We start from the raw sequence: 16,431 nt of genomic DNA, 5'->3' as shown, positions 1-16,431 counted from the left end.
AATGGATGTTTGATCGGGTGTTTGATTGACACATGACAATGGACAGCTCTGATCAGCGTGGCTTGCTGCGGCAGCTGGTCTAAACCAGCTTTTGGAAAACATAATAAAGCCATCCTCTCTGTACCAGCATTTTCTCCTACAATTTTTCTAGACATTTGCTCACACGTCTAGAGATGTGAGTCTTCAGAAATGTGTTGGTTTTCCTGATAAAATCGAACCTTCCTTCTCTGAGGCTGGGAGTGGAGGGCCCATCTCCAGGTGGGGAGCTCAGCTGGATCTCATGTCCTGATGGTCCTGCTTCCAAGATTGACCTTCCCCTTGGCAACAAGCCCTCATCCCACCACTGACACCACAGAGCAGGAAACCTCCTAACTCTCAATCCTCCAAGGTTGGCAGTAATTAAACGAAAGAGCAGGAGGAAGAATAGCTGACATCTGTGAACTGCTTACTGGTGCCAGGCGTTGAGCTCAGCCGGCTCCATGCCTTATGTCATTGAACCATCGTAGCAGCCTTGTGTCATAGTTACTATTATTGTCCCCATTTAACAGATAAGAAAAAGTAAGGCTTCAGGAGGTCAAGTACCTCACCCAAGGTCACAGAATAATGATTGAAGACACACCAGGGGTGTGTCCCTGGTGGTGTGTCTGCTAGCCTGCAGAGACCGGGTGGGGACTGCGTGCTTGGATCCTGTAGCCCAGGCTCTTCCTTAGTGACCCTCCCCTCAGGAAAAGAGGGGGCGTCTGGAGAGGTACAGAGGATGCAGCTCAGGGTAGCTGAAGACACTGAGCAGCATCTCAGGTTCTTTTTGCAGCAGATCTGCCCGGTTTATTCTCATCTTCAGATACCCTCTTTTATTCTCATCTCCATAGATACATAGACAAATATGTCCACTCTTGTCTATCACAGTCACTTGGGGGCCTTTATATTTTTGTAGTTGTTTTTTTTAAAATCTCAGAGGTTTTCAGGGTAGTGCCAACAAATGCTAGGGCTAAGAGATGCTCATGGCAAGCATTAAAAGCCAATTTATTTTTTAAGGAGTCTTATGGTTATTTGTGGTCGTTCAGATCAGGTCCCCTATTCAGTCTGGTGGCCTTTCCATGCAGTCAGTTGGGCTTCCAACAGCCAGCTGGCTGGTTGGGGTCTTAGGGAGATGCAGCTGCAAACACTATCTGCATTGTCTCTGGAAAGGTTCTGAAGGGATGCCCACCCACCAGGTTCCAGAGCTAGGAGAAGGTTGGGCCAAATTTTGTGAGGGTATGGTTTCTGCTGCACAGAAATGAGATTCCTTTAATAAAAAGGAGGGAGGCTATTTTCCACTTAACCTTCATTCGTTCATTCAACAAACATGCCCACTATGCACCACTCGTTGCCAGGTGCCATGCTGGGCACAAGGAGGGAGATAGTGAGCAAAAGCCGCATGGTCCCCATTTTTCTGGAGCTTGTCCTCTCAACATCAGCGGTACTGATTTTTTGAGCCAGGTAACTCTTTGTTTGGGAGACTGCCCTATGCATCGTGGGGTGTTTAGCAGCATCCTTGTCCTCTACCCACTAGACGCCACCAGCAATTATGACAGCCACAAATGTGTCCAGGCATTGCTAAATGTCCTGGAGGGGGTAGGGTGTCCAGAGTCACCCCCGGTTGAGAACCACTGGCCTAAAGGGAAGACAGACGAGACGGTGGCCAAAGAACGGCACAAGTGATGCATCATTTCAAAGGCAGTCGTGCTCTGAAGGGGTAGGAACACAGTCATAAAGAAAGCAGTTCACAGAGTCAGACTGGATTTAAAACCAACTCTCTTGGCGTGGACATATATACACACACACGCTACCAAAGGTAAAATAGATAGCTCGTGGGAAGCAGCTGCATCGCACAGGGAGAGCAGGTCGGTGCTGTGTGTCTACCTAGAGGGGTGGGATAGGGAGGGTGGGAGGGAGACGCAAGAGGCAGGGGATATGGGGATATATGGATACGTATAGGTGATTCACTTTTTGATACAGCAGAAACGAACATACACCATTGTATAGCAATTATACTCCAATAAAGATGATATAAAAAATCAACTCTCTCAAATTATTTTTTCCAGTTCTTGCATTATTCTTTGGGTTATTCTTCTGGATGTAGAAAATCATAATGGAATGCCAAGTGAGTTTTTTTCTTTTGTTTTATTTCAGCCTCAAAATGGCCTTTCCAGCCCAGGGTCCATCATGGTCTCTGAGAAGTTAAGGAAAATGGATGTGGCTGACGCTTTAGATCTTAGTGAAAAGCTGGTAGGTATACCCAGCATCAGTCCCCTCCTGTCCAAACCTGCGTGCCCTGCAGGTAGTTTAAACATCAACTCCACATACATTTTAGTTGTTACAGTAGCTCCACGAGACCCATCTCCTATCCCAGCATGGGCTGGAAATTGCAGAGCCCAATTCCTTGGAAGACTGGGTAGTAAGAATGAATGTTTATATCTGTTGTCATTCCCCCTCCCCACTTCCCCCCAATTCTCAAAAAGGCATAGTGTAAATGGATGCGGGGGAAAATGAAAGTCCTACTAAAAGCCCCAAATGCACTCATTTGCAAAGCATGTGTTTCTTCTCTGCAACTGCAGAAAATGAATGAAACAGAATTAGAAGTTTGCCTCCTCAAAGGGGCCACCAGCGGTCTTGGGCCAGGCCTCTTACCTGTGAAACGCTTTCTCGTAGTACTTGGATATGAGCAAAACCCTCGGGACTATGCTGAACATCAAAGATATGTCAGGTCACGTGTCCATGAAACACCTCTCCCCAAAAGAGAGGGAGAGAGTCCACCAGCTTCGACAAAGAGACCTGTACCTGGTGTTTGATAAGATCACCCTACTCAAGAACCAGCTGCAGAGGAAAGAGGAGCTTTTGAGACGATACGAGAAGGACATTGAACAGCTCAAGTATGGCCCGTGTCCCCGGCAAAAGGCCCAGGCCTCCATTCTCCAGGCTAAACCTCGGTGCAGCTGCAGACCCGTAGGGACCAGGACAAGAGGACAGAGGCCTGGGTGTGGAGTGGGGAGGCGGGATGGTGACTCAGGGCCTGATGGACCCAAGTCTCTGGGCAAGAAAGCAGCAGTTAAAGTACCCTACTGTTAAGGAATAAGGTGCACCTTTTATAAATGTGTCTGATGTTTCACCATGTGTGTGCTTTTCGTAATTCCATCGTATTTTCAGTGGTATCCGTTCCCCCACCCTCTCTGGAAAATTGGGAGGGGCTGGTAGCATAACCTGTGCCCCCTTCATGCTGCACATCCACAGCCAATGGGCTATTTATTCTGCCCTCTAGTCCCCACATCTTCAGCCTTCCCCCAACTTCTAAGGAAACCGCGAAGCCAAGCATATATGGAAGTGTTCTGAGGATCTCCCAGGTCGGGAGCATTGGTGGTGAGTGAGAAAGCTGAGGAGAAAAGAGACTTTGTCTCTCCTGTGTGCTCAGGCAGAGCAAAGTGTCGGTTCAGATGTACCAGTCACAGGTGGCAAAGCTGAAGGACATCTTCAGAGAGGCCGAAGAAAAGGCGCCGCTGAAGGAGGCCCTGGCGCACATGGAAGAGCGGCTGCACCAGGAGAAGAGGGTCACCAGGGCGATCAGGCAGCAGAAGGTGAGAGGTCCCTGCTCGGAGCAGAGCCTCTGAGGCTGCCCCTCAGCTCCCTTTAGAAACAGCCAACTGAGGTCCCAGTGGGATCCAGGCAGCACAGAATGCATTCGCTCATTGCAAAGGAAGGTGGCAGAATAGCTTTAGCGTTAGGCAGACTTAGGTTTAGACTCTTGTTCTGCCATTTACTGTGTGACTTCAGGCAGCTTTTTTTTTTAACATCTTTATTGGAGTATAATTGCTTTACAGTGTTGTGTTCGTTTCTGCTGTATAACAAAGTGAATCAGCTATATGCATACGTATATCCTCACATCCCTCCCTCTTGTGTCTCCCTCACACCCTCCTTATCCCACCCCTCTAGATGGTCGCAAAGCACTGAGCTGATCCTGTGCCATGCAGCTGCTTCCCACTAGCTATCTGTTTTACATTTGGTAGTGTATATATGTCCATGCCACTCTCTCACTTCGTCCCAGCTTACCCTTCCCCCTCCCCATGTCCTCAAGTCCATTCTCTACATCTGTGTCTTTATTCCTGGCCTGCCCCTAGGTTCATCAGAACATTTTTTTTTTTTTAGATTCTATATATATATGTCAGCTTAACCTCTCTGAGACTCATAGTCTAGCTTGCCTCTATTTTTTTAAACTTTCTTTTTTTTTAAGTTAATTTTTATTTTATATTGGAGTATAGTTGATTTACAGTGTTGTGTTAGTTTCAGGTGTACAGCAAAGTGATTCAGTTATACATACACATATATCTATTCTTTTTCAGATTCTTTTCCCATATAAGTTATTACAGAATATTGAGTAGAGTTCCCTGTGCTATACAGTAGGTTCTTGTTGATTACATATTTTATATATAATAGTGTGTATATGTTAATCCCAAACTCCTAATTTATCCCTCCCCACCACATTTCCACTTTGGTAACCATAAGTTTGTTTTCAAAGTCTGTGAGTCTGTTTCTGTTTTATAAATAAGCACATTTGTATCATTTTTTTTAGATTCCACATATAAGTGATATCATATGATACTTGTCTTTGTCTGACTTGCTTCACATCGTATGATAGTCTCTAGGTCCATCCATGTTGCTGCAAATGGCATTACTTCATTCTTTTTTATGGCTGAGTAGTATTCCACTGTATATTTGTACCACATCTTCTTTATCCACTCCTCCATCGACATTTAGGCTGCTTCCATGTCCTGGCTGTTGTGAACAGTGCTTTCTGAGACTCATAGTCTAGCTCGTCTGTATTTTTTTAACTTTTGATAATTCGTGTATTTTATCTTGTTCTTTCTATCCAGATAACTCTTTTTTCTACCAGTTTTATTGAGACATAATTGACACACAGCACTGTACTGAGCTTAAGGGTGTCCAGCATCATGATCTGACTTCCCTGCCTCCTGAAAAGATGACCACAATTAGTTGAGTGAACAGCCCGAGTGTTTTTAAAGGCGGCGCTTCTGATTTTCATTGTTCTGCCAGGTGCCAGGGATACACCGAGGAATAAGCTCTCTGAGAATAAAGATTTGGGTTTCCTCTTCTGAGTAGCCAGAATAGTACGCCAGTCTTTCTGACTTGGGGCTGTGTATTTGTACACGCATGCTTGCGTGTATCTGTGTACATGTGAGTATGTGCTGTGGGTTGGCATGTGTGTGTATTTGTATGTGTGTGTTTGTTGCCTGCATGAGCTCTAAGGAGGCCAAGGTCATAGAAGGGTGCCCTTCTCCTCAACCAGGAGGTGATGGTCAGATAGTTCTTTGCAGAAGCCTGCCCTCCATCCTGCGAACCTTCCAGGCAATAGGTTTCCAGACAGCAGGCTCTCTGGCTTAGAGCCCCAGAAATGAAAAGTGGCTGTCCTGCTCTGAGGGAGCCTGGATGCAGTGTTTCCAGTGCTCACTGCTCTGAATTAAACATCACAGGCCTTAGTCTGTGTGTGACATGGGGCTGCCTCAGGCAGAGGACAGTTTCCTTTCACACCAAGCAATGCCAGGGAGAGCTGGGCCAGTGACAGAGTTGTGACTTTCCCTTTGATGTGCCCTCTGGAGAGCTCACCCCTCCCCAAGGTGCCCACCCACGCCCCCAGGGCTTGGCAGACTAGGTCCCAAAGCAGAGACACCAGACCACAGAATGGGACAGAGAAGGGCCCCAAAAAAGCCATTGTCATGTACTGAAAACCTGAGGATTTACATAATGAGGTTTCACATGCATTATTCCTGGGCTGCATCATTCACACACAACGCAAGGGACATGCCAGCCTGTTTGGCGCTGGACATCCCTCAGCAGAGAAGGGTCTGAAATGGCCAAGCTGAACCTGTGTCAGGGTCCCCAGAAGAGCTACAGCTAGAAGCTTTCAAATTCGTGGAGTTCACAACTGGGGGAAAGACTTACCAAGGGACAGGCACCTGCTCCACACCGCACATGCTTCATCTCTCCCATCAACCCGCAAGGGATGCTGGCAAGTGTCAGCCCCTTAGAGAGAGGGGAAAGGTGAGTTGACAGAGGGTACCGTTCCCTGGCTACTAAGTGGCAGAAACAGGATTCCCTCCCCACCTGCTGCCCTCCCCCGCCCATGTTCACTTTTCCACACCCCCTCCTTCTGTGTCTCCCTTACCAGGGTGGCCCCCTTGGATACATCGCACCATTGCTCCTGGGGGTTTCACTCCAGGACTCAGGTTTGCATTTCATGCTTGTTGTTAATATGTCGTCAGAAATCCCTGTTTGTCGGGAAGAAAACAATAATACATTTGAAAGTTTTGCTGGATCCTAAAGGGCACTTGTATACATCTGTCTTGGCATCCGTTCCTTCCAGGGAGTATATCTTCGTTGTCTTTAAGCAGAAAAGAACGGAAAGTAGAATTCCTCTTTCCTAAGTTTTACACTTAGTATTTTCACAAGGAGCCTTAGTTTTTTAGCCTCCTGTATGAAACTTTGAAACTCTTCACCCGTTCACAGAGGTGGCAAGGTTGAAGCACTGAGATGAAATTACACATCTTAAGCTTCAGAATTGCCCCCCCCCCAAAAAATGGAGTTTGTAGTTTAAATGTTTGACCATCTCTTCACCAAGCAGACCTTTCAAGAATCAAAAGTCCTATTTCCACACTAATATCTCTGGCTGTGAAAATGAGACTTGGTATAAGATGCTGGGCCTTCACAGCGAACTGGGTCTGTGGCTCTGTCCATGTGGCAGAGGGACGGGAACCGCTGCCCAGGCCGTGCTCACTCGAATCCACTTCCCACATCACTCGAGAAGCCGGCAGTGTCTCTCAGAGTTCAGAGGCCAGATTTGGAGTCAAACAAATAGGGGTCAAGCCCCACCACTGCCCCGAATGACCCTGAGTAAGTGGCTTGACCTCTGTATCCCAGGTTCCTCAACAAAAGCAACCAAAACTGTTAGCAAGGGGCCTACTCCGTGGGGCAGCAGGAGAGTTAAATGGCAAAATGCCTGCAGTGCCTGGCATATCACAAGCCCCGTTTCTAAGGGTGAAGAATAGGCAGCTCATGGATGGGTGGGGATTCCTCTATTTCTTTCAGGGAGCTTCCTGCCAGCTGACGCCTTCCCCGGTCCTCCCAAAGCCGCCAGCTCTTATGGGACGCGCTCTTCTCTTTGGTGAATACGACTAGGCCACGGCCAAGAAAGGACCCAGATACCTTTTGTGAATGGGCTAAGGCTGGGATTTTCAAGAGGAAATTTTTAAATGCACAGAAGTTGCCACTTGGGAAGCACGCAAGCCCTTTCTCAGGGCTTGAAGTGGAAGAAAGGCTGAAGGGCACCGGCTGCTTCTGGCAGGAGAAGCCGCTCAGCTCTCCTGCCAATCAAATCTCCAGCCAATCAAGTCCTGGCTAGGACGCGTGACCACCGCTTTGTCTTGTGGTCTCAGCCAGGAAAAGCCCCTAACCTTCCCTCTGCTTAATTAGCTCAGATCCCTCTTCTTTAAGATGAGAATAAAAATGGCACCTAGCTCGTAGCCTTCCCAATGGGAGCTTGTATACAAAACCCTTAGTACATAGGCCCACAAAGCAAACATGCTCTCCTACCATCGTCATTATCCTCACTATTCTCTTTAACTCACTATCTTCCAAGATTTCCTTGGGCCCAGGTATTCTCAAGATTCTGGCTTCCTCTGTGCCACTTGTGTGTTTTGTTTGTTTGTTTTTGCGGTACGCAGGCCTCTCACTGTTGTGGCCTCTCCCATTGTGGAGCACAGGCTCTGGACGCGCAGGCTCAGCGGCCATGTCTCACGGGCCCAGCCGCTCTGTGGCATGTGGCATCTTCCCGGACCGGGGCACGAACACGCGTCCCCTGCATCGGCAAGCGGACTCTCAACCACTGTGCCACCAGGGAAGCCCGAACTGTATATTTTTAAATGGTTAAGATGGTAAATGTTATATTATGTATATTTTACCATAATGAATAATTAAAAATGTTAATTATTGGGGGAAAAAAAGCCGTTGGGGACTTTGTAATGGATGGCTCAGTCTGTTAGCACTGGACCTACCATTCAATCTCAATATCGTTAAAAACAGGATGACCAGACATTATGTGCTCACTGTGTGATGCAGGATGGATCACACAGTACCGCCTATGAAGGCGTCTGGACAACAAAAAGACTTTGATCTCCTCAGACCTCTAGATCTAACTATTTGTTTACAGGAAACATGGGGAAAAGAGGAACAAGTTAACTGAAACCAAGAAGAAGTGATCAGCCAAATCCAGGATGTGAATGTTCTCCAGGACAAAAGACCCAGTTTCTCCAACAAATCAGTGGCTGGGGGATAAAAAAGGTCAGGGGCGGGGAGTTGCTGTTACAGAATTAAAGACATTTCAGAGACATAACAACCAAGTGTAATGTGTGGACCTTGTCTGGATCCTGATTCTAACAAAGATAAAAGTAAAAAAGATATCTCTGAGAGAATCAAGGAAATGTGAGCATGGACTGAATATTAGATGATATTCAGGAATGATTATAAGTATTTTTAGCTGTGATCATGTCAAGGCAGGGATAATATAAAGGAAAAAAAAGTCCTTTCAGTTAGGATGTCTTTATGGGTGAAATGACACAACTTGCTTTAAATTAACCTAGAAAAAAACTCAAAAAGGGAGAAAAAAGAATGAGAGAACACTGGGAAAATGTTGAAGCTGGATGATGAATACATGGAGTTAATCGCAGGCTTCTCTAGTTTTGTGTGTGTTTCCAAAATCCCAGAATAAAAAACAATTTTTATGTAGGCAATCTCAAAGGAACATACAGACACACACACAAACAGAGTGAGCTACAACCAAAGCATAAGCAAATGAGGAAGCCATTTGCCTTTAGTAAGTGCAGGAAAAGGGAGATTAAGCCTTGGGCCTTTGCAAGATGAGCTAACCAAGTCTAAGATGCCTGTATTAAGCTGGCACCCTCAAAGATGCTCCACACCCTGGCAAGAGGAGGGCTTAAAAAAATTTTTTTTCTGGACTTTCAGAAAGGAGAGCCTATGAAAACCTGTAGTTTTCAATGTGGCTCTGGAGGGGAAAACTAATAATGGCCACAATACTGATGATGATGATGATCACCCTGAAGGTTTGTAACCACGTGGGTCTGGGGCTCAAGTTTATACTCCATGTATTCAGTGGGAAAACTCCAAGTTGAGGAAATAAATGTCAGTGTTCAGAGGTTATTAGCATCCCCGGCATCCAGCTGAAACAAACAAAAAAGACTTCCGAGAGCAAAGCAGCCAGGAATCAGACCCCTCAGGATTCCCACAGATTAAGTTCAATCAAGAATGAGATCACAGTCAAATTACTAAACATCCAAGCAATAAGTCAGTATGAGCCAGAGTAAGCAGACACAACAAACAAGACATTGAGACACCACCCCTCTGCCACTCCCACCCAAAGACTTCAGATGTTGGAATTATCAGATAACAGATTCTAAAATCACTATGTATTCAATATTTTTTTTAAAGAAGGCTTTTAAAATGAGCAAGGAATGAGACTATTAAAAATGGCCAGGCATTTGTCCTCAGGAGTTTGTGGGAGCCCAGGAGAGCTATTTGACCCCTGTACATTTGGCTCTTCCATTCTGGTGGGAAAAACAGATTTCTTTACAGAATCAAATTATGCTGGCAATAAAAATTCAAGTGCTTCCAGGAGCCAGAGAGGAAATATGAGCAGTGCATTGGGCAGGCAGAACATAGGCTGTATCTAAAGAGGGAGCCTCTACTCATCCCCAGCAGATTGATGATCTATATACAAGAAGAGAGTCCAGGTATTGCCAGATATTCCCATTTTCGCAAAAAAAGGCATAAATCCAGATGTTAATGATCTGTACATGTTGGCTACTGTGGTAGACATCTGGTTTTCGTCACCTAATAACAATTCACCTCTTCTAAAATATTATGGCGTTATGATCCTCCTTTGGGGACAACACCTTTCTCCTAGTCTCAGTCCAGTTTCTCAGAGACGCTGTTGATTCCACCTCTGGCTGCAGGGATGGGCATGTTGGCTCAAGCTCAGCCAATCAGAGCAGTCTCCTGGGCCACAATAATTGGCTCAGCAATGGGCTTGTGACCCACCCAGAGAAAATGAGAAGCAGTGAGGCCATTGGGGGAAGCTTAGGAAAAAGACTCCTATACTTCCCTATGGAATTTAAAGCTGAGAAGATGTAAGGGTTGGAGCTACGGCCGCCTTTTTGTGACCATTATACAGAGATTCTGTCTAAGGTTGGGTCCACATGGTACAAAGAATCCCTGAGAGCTGGAGAGAGGCCAAGGCCTCATGAAATCATCTGAGCCTGAACCCAGAGGTTCCCTCTAGAATTTTCATTTTTGGTAACCAGTGAATTTGCATTCATGCTGAAGCCAATTTGAATAGGTTTCTCTGTCACTCCACAGAAAGAGGCCTATTCCTTCAGCAACTAATTAAAAGTCTTTTAACACGTTGGGAAAGCCAGACAAACATATCTGAAGGCTGACCATGGACCTTCAGTGTGCGGTCTCAGCACCTGGCCAGCCCTCTCCTTCTGTACTCCTGTCCCTAGCGTCTCTGATGACTCATCTTCTAGCCTCCATTCCCACTGCTCCTTCCCTGGACTATCCTCTGCTCTCCCTGCTCTACCTCCGGAAATCCTACTCTTCCTTCAGAACTCAAGTCAAATGGGTCCTTTTTTCTTAGCGCTTTCCTGACAACCCCACCCTAAGCCCTACCCGAGGCAGAAGAAGATACCTCTCCCTCCATCCCCAGGCCCCTCTGACCCCCCCGATGAACACTCAGCCCTTCTGATGAGGATCCTAATTACCCAGCCACATTCCTGTCTCGCCTGCTTCTTGACCGTGATCCAAATTCAGACGCAGATTAGAAGGGATGATATTTGAGGCTTAAGTTTCAAAAAACAATCAGTTCTTAGGAGAAGTCAAATAACATGGTGAAAGATGAGGATTTGGGTCAGGGATTCGAAAGAAAAGAACAGTTATTCCGGGGAAAAGAGAGGGTCTATGTGGAGTGCAGTGAGGAAGGAGGAAACACTGGACATATTTAGACCGAACGAAATGATTCAGAGGAAACCTGAGAAGAAATGTCTAGAGAGGCATGAGGTTGATCTGACTGGAAAGGAATACAAAAAATGTGTGATGGGAATGACCCAAAACAACAACGACAAAATGCCCAAAATAGGTGCACTGTTCACGTGAGAAAAGAATGCAGAGAGCAGCAAGACGCTGAGCAACCTCCAGAAAACAAGAGAGAAGGTGACAAAGGATGAGGTCATCTCAAACCAGATAAACTGGGAGGCTTTCTATGGATTGAAAGCGGTTTTTCAAAAGCTAGGGCTCATGTTGGCTTGCCCCTGATGGAAACTCAGGGCACCGAGGCCTTCTGGAATTTTCTGTTCAACAGACAGACACAGGGAGGGTCCCAAGAGGCCAGGCAGTGGCTAGATGTACCAAAAGAGTTACCATGGGTCAAAGGTCAAAACAAGCAAGGTCTCAGTTTATGAGCCACCCCAGGCAAGCACTGTCTCGCTTTTTACTTCTAAGGACCATGGGACCTTGTCCACAGTTCCCATGCCACCTACCCCGGGACCAATTCTTTCTTCATGTGATAAAATACCTAAGCCGGACAGTAGCCAATCACAGCGGCCTTTAACCTTTGTTGGGGACATACCTGGTTGAGGTTCTGAGCCCTCTTCCCAGAAAAATGAACACAGCCTCAGTCACAACAAAGTTTCCTTCCCGTTTAAGCAGCTTATACCCGCCCTGGGGCCCATCTCTTGAACAATAGTTCCTAAACTCATTCACTTAATCAAAAAAACATTTATTGAGTGCCAGCTCCCTGGTACCTGCCAGGTACTGCTGCCAGGTACTGCTCCGGGCACCAAGGGTACAGGGATCCTCGCCTTATGGAGTGGACCTTCCAGTTTGTATCTGAGCCCTCAAATGATCAGAATGTCTGGCGAAGCGGCCCGGGAATTCAGTGATTCTGACATGGGCCCAGAATTAGGACCTGTCGTCCCGAAGAGCCCCAGCTCAAACACCCCTTCTGTAAGGAGAGAGGGGAGGAGTGTATTGAAAGCATGTGCTCTAACTGGGAAGCTCATAGCCTGCTGAGGGAGTGTAGAGGTTACCTGCACTTTGGAAAAATGTTTGGCAGAATCTCGTAAAGCGGGACGTATGTGGGACCCAGAAATTCTACTCCTAGATATATACCCAAGAGATATGTGCACATGTGCAGACCAAAAGGCATACACAACGGCCCCCAATTATCCCTGGTGTTCACACCTCTGTGTCCCCTCCCCTTGCGAGTAGGCAGGACTGTACCTTATTTCTAATCAGTAGATGCTGCAAAGGTGATGGGCATGTCATTTCTGTGATTATGTTACAGAAGATTGTAACTTCCATCTTGCCTGGAGACTCTCTCTAAGGACTCTCACTGGCTTTGATGAAGCAAGCCACCTTATGGAGAGGCCCACATGGCAAGAAACAGTGCAGGATCTCTGGCTAACAGCCAGCAAGGAGGTGAGGCCCTCAGACTAACTAACAACCCTCAGGAAACTGTATCCTGCCAACCACCACATGAACTGGAAAGAGGGTCCTTCCCCAGCTGAGCCTCAGATGAGACCCCAGCCCTGGCCACCTCCCTCATTGCAGCCTGGGAGAGACCTTGAGCAGAGAACCCAGCTAAGCAGTGCCCGGATTCCTGACCCACACAAACTGTGACATAAGTGTGTGTTTTTTGGATCCGTTAAGTTTGCCATAATTTGTTCTGCAGGAATAGATAACAGAATGTAAAGCAATGCAGCAGTGAGAATGAATGAACCACAGCTACATCAGACAACATGGTCGAACCTCACATAGTTGAGTGAAAGAAACCAGGCAGCAAATGGAATCTGTAAGATTCCATTTCCATGAAGTTCAAAAACAAGCAGAACTAATCTATGATTGGAAGTCAGACAAGCGGGAGGGGCTAACCAGAAGTGAGCACAGGGAGTCTTCTCGGAGGGGTGGGGGCGGGTGGTAATGTTCTGCTTCTTGTTCTGGGTTCTGGTTAGGGTGGGTGCATACACTTTGTGAAAATTCTTCAAGCGTACACTTATCAGTTGTGCTCTTTTCGAGATGTAGATTATGTTTTGAAAACAAAAGTTTACAAAAATGACAATATGCTGGAGTCCAACAGCTAGGGTTCGAATCTTGGACCTATCACTTACAAGATTTGTAACTGGGCAAGTTACTTGACTTTTTTGAGCCCGCCTCTGTAAAATGGGTTGGGCTAAGAATTAAATAAAACAGTGCATGGCATAGTGGCTGGTACCTAACAAGCCTCAATAAATATTAGCTAGTTTGGTTCACCTCATTCATAATGGTTCATTGTTAATCTCAAAAAAAGAAGTAGTGGAGGTTGATTTGCCTGGATGCCTGCAAGTCGAATTTATGGAGTTGTCGTGCAGGTGCCACTCCACAGAGACCAGCTGGATTCTCAGAATCCCTCTAGCAGCGATCAGGGGAGCTCAGCCTGCCTCTGACACCCACACCCAGAAAGGTCCCTGGGCAACAAGCAAGATGATATGCGAGTGTTCTGAGGTCAAGTTTGCTCTGGGTTGGGACTGAGACGATGCAAATCAAAGTTCTCCCCAGGATGGCCGTGATCGGGTTGAGATGGTGCTGTCCTCCCACATCATCAAGAAAACAACAAAAACAAGCAAAGAGACAGACAGCAACGCGGACATTCACAGAAGGAGTGTGTGGTACCGGGCACAGTTTACTACTTCACACATATTAACCCATTTGGTCTTTACAGTCAATGCTGTTATTACCTCCATTTTACAGGTGAGAGAAGTGAGGTACAGACAGAATAAAACAAACAAACAAACGAAACCAGGCCGATCAGAGGTGGGATCAGCACCCTTCATCTGCAGTTTTCAAACAGAACATACAGACTGACCTCCCTGGCAAAGCTTTTTTTCTGTGTTGTTGTTTTTTTTTTGAGAGAGTAGTTTTTTGTTTTTGTTTTAATTTTTTAAAATTAATTAATTTATTTATTTTTGGCTGTGTTGGGTCTTCGTTTCTGTGCGAGGGCTTTCTCCAGTTGTGGCAAGCGGGGGTCACTCTTCATCACGGTGCACAGGCCTCTCACTATCGCGGCCTCTCTTGTTGCAGAGCACAAGCTCCAGATGCGCAGGCTCAGTAGTTGTGGCTCACGGGCCTAGATGCTCCGCGGCATGTGGGATCCTCCCGGACAAGGGCTCGAACCCACGTCCCCTGCATTGGCAGGCAGATTCTCAACCACTGCGCCACCAGGGAAGCCCCCGGCAAAGCTCTGATTTGCAAGAGATGAATGTCCCAACCAGCCTTGTCTCTATCTGAGAAAACACCTGGGTGATTTCTCATTTTCTGACAGGGGAAGGGGGTGAGCACGGCTGCAGAAGGCCTCAGTGACCAGCTGTGATTTTGTGGTTTGAATTTATTTTTGTGAACCTGTGTGTGTGTGTGTGTATAAAAACCTGCATTTCCTTAGCCCATAGTGTCAGGTTATGAATGGACTGTGGAGCCTCCAATGGCCCTTTGCTCTCCCATCTGACACCTACTCAACAGCTTAGCTACTTCCTGATCTTCGAGAGCTCTCTCTCTCTTTTACACTCCCTTTCTCCTGTTCCAGCTCTTTCCCTGGCTCTCTCTTACCCCTTAAAGGCTGGGCAAGCTCCCTACCTCTTCCAGGCAGGAGGCCAGCATTCATTTCTTGTTGGAATGCAGGGGACAACAAGCAGATCTCGGGAGGGGGCACAGTGGATGGGCTCTCCCAGTCAAGGACAGCCCAGGGAAGGTAACTGTGGCCCAATGAGATTTTATGGGGCAGAGTTCCTGCAGGAAAGAAGCCCAGTGGGTGGCAGGAGAGGTCCCTGGCAAGCTCCAGCTACGCTCTCTTGGCCTCAGCTCCCTCCCCCTCTTGCTGCAGGCACTGCCCAAACTTCAGGACAGCCAGAAGCCCAGATTGTTCAGGGCTGAGGGAAAGCAGGTGGTGAGCATGGGTGTCTCGTGGCTGTGACACCTGTCACCTGTGGTCCCCGGGGAAAATACCTTCCCATCACAGTCATCTAGATTCAAATCCTTTTCTGGCTGTGTCACCTTGGTCACATACCTCCATGTCTCTTGAGCCTTATTTTCCTGTTCAAGTGGGAGTGATGTGATAGAAATAATACCCATCACGACATTTTTGAGCATTTCTCTGCAGAGCTCCCTGTTCCAGGTGTTTCATACACACCTACTGCCCCAGGTTATGGTGAGGATTAAATGAGATGATCCACAGGAAGGACTGGGACAGTGCCCTGCGGGTGGAAAGCCCGGAGTTAACATCACTCGCTCCAGTATTAGGAGGACAGCTGGGAATGACAAAGCTGGGACATGGACCCAGGCCTTTCAGACACCAGCATCCTGATGTTGATGGAGATACAGTACAGCCTTGGTAGCCACCCAGAGCTCAATAAGATTGATTGATTACAGGCATCACCGAGGAGCCCATATAAGCTAGAAACCTCTTTTTTTTTTTTTGGCCATGCCGTGTGGCTTGCGGGATCTTAATTTCCCCACCAGGGATTGAACCCGGGCCATGGCAGTGAAAGCACCAAGTCCGAACCAGTGGACCGCCAGGGAATTCCCCAGGTGCAGTATTTTGATCACCCTATCATTGCAAAGTACAACTCTCACTCAGCCCAGGACATGCTATGATAAAGGCATGAGTTATTGGGGTATTTTAGTTTCTGTTTCTGAAATTTAAGTGGATGACATGGAACTGGGTTTTTAGACTTTCACACACCCTTTGAGATGACTGTGGCATCCTGTGGGGAGCGGCAGGATCCAATCAAGATTTGGCAATTTCTGCTCCAGTGAGCCTGAATGTCAGCTTTGTTCTGCGTTTAGTATTTCCTCATCGAGAGATGGACTAATGGCAACATATGCTCTCCCAAGCCTATCAGGGGGCCATGAGCGGCTCCGGCTCCAGGCTGGCCTGAATGGGCTCCATAGGGTCTGGCTGGCAGTGAGCAGGGTTGCTGTTCTGTGCTCATGTTGATGAGACTGAAGACAAGCATGGAGATGGGGGTGGGGCTGGGGAGGGCCAAGGCTACAGAAGCCTAGGTCCTGGGGTAAGGACAGTTCAGCTCAGCAGCTCAAGAGTAGGAGGCAAGGCTGTGGGCAGGTGGCAAGGGCTGCCCCTGTTCATTCACTCATTCGTTCATTCAGGCACTGTTCTAGGTACTGGTGATACAGCAGTGAACAAAAGAGAAAAAAATCCCTGCCCTCATGGAGCTTAAGTTGGGGGCAGGGGGGAGTTGGGAGTGGGGAGACTGACAACAAATAAGA

General features: G+C 47.1%; 1 protein-coding gene across 1 annotated transcript in view; it reads left to right on the top strand.

Moving 5' to 3' along the window:
• Nucleotides 1–3,644, top strand: part of LOC309808832 (forkhead-associated domain-containing protein 1-like) — a gene marked incomplete at both ends in the record, with an annotated part of 77,449 nt that extends 73,805 nt beyond the window's left edge. Inside the window, 3 exons of the mRNA XM_082629405.1 lie at nucleotides 2,173–2,268; nucleotides 2,692–2,912; nucleotides 3,449–3,644. Coding sequence (XP_082485531.1) covers nucleotides 2,173–2,268; nucleotides 2,692–2,912; nucleotides 3,449–3,644 — 513 coding nt within the window. The remainder of the gene's footprint in view (nucleotides 1–2,172; nucleotides 2,269–2,691; nucleotides 2,913–3,448) is intronic.
• Nucleotides 3,645–16,431: the final 12,787 nt, after the last annotated feature.

The sequence above is a fragment of the Mesoplodon mirus genome, assembly GCF_964341445.2.
Source record: "Mesoplodon mirus genome assembly, chromosome: 7".
NCBI classification, from domain to species: Eukaryota; Metazoa; Chordata; class Mammalia; order Artiodactyla; family Ziphiidae; genus Mesoplodon; species Mesoplodon mirus.
Note: the sequence above shows the minus strand (reverse complement) of the source record. Positions and strands in the feature narration are given on the sequence as shown.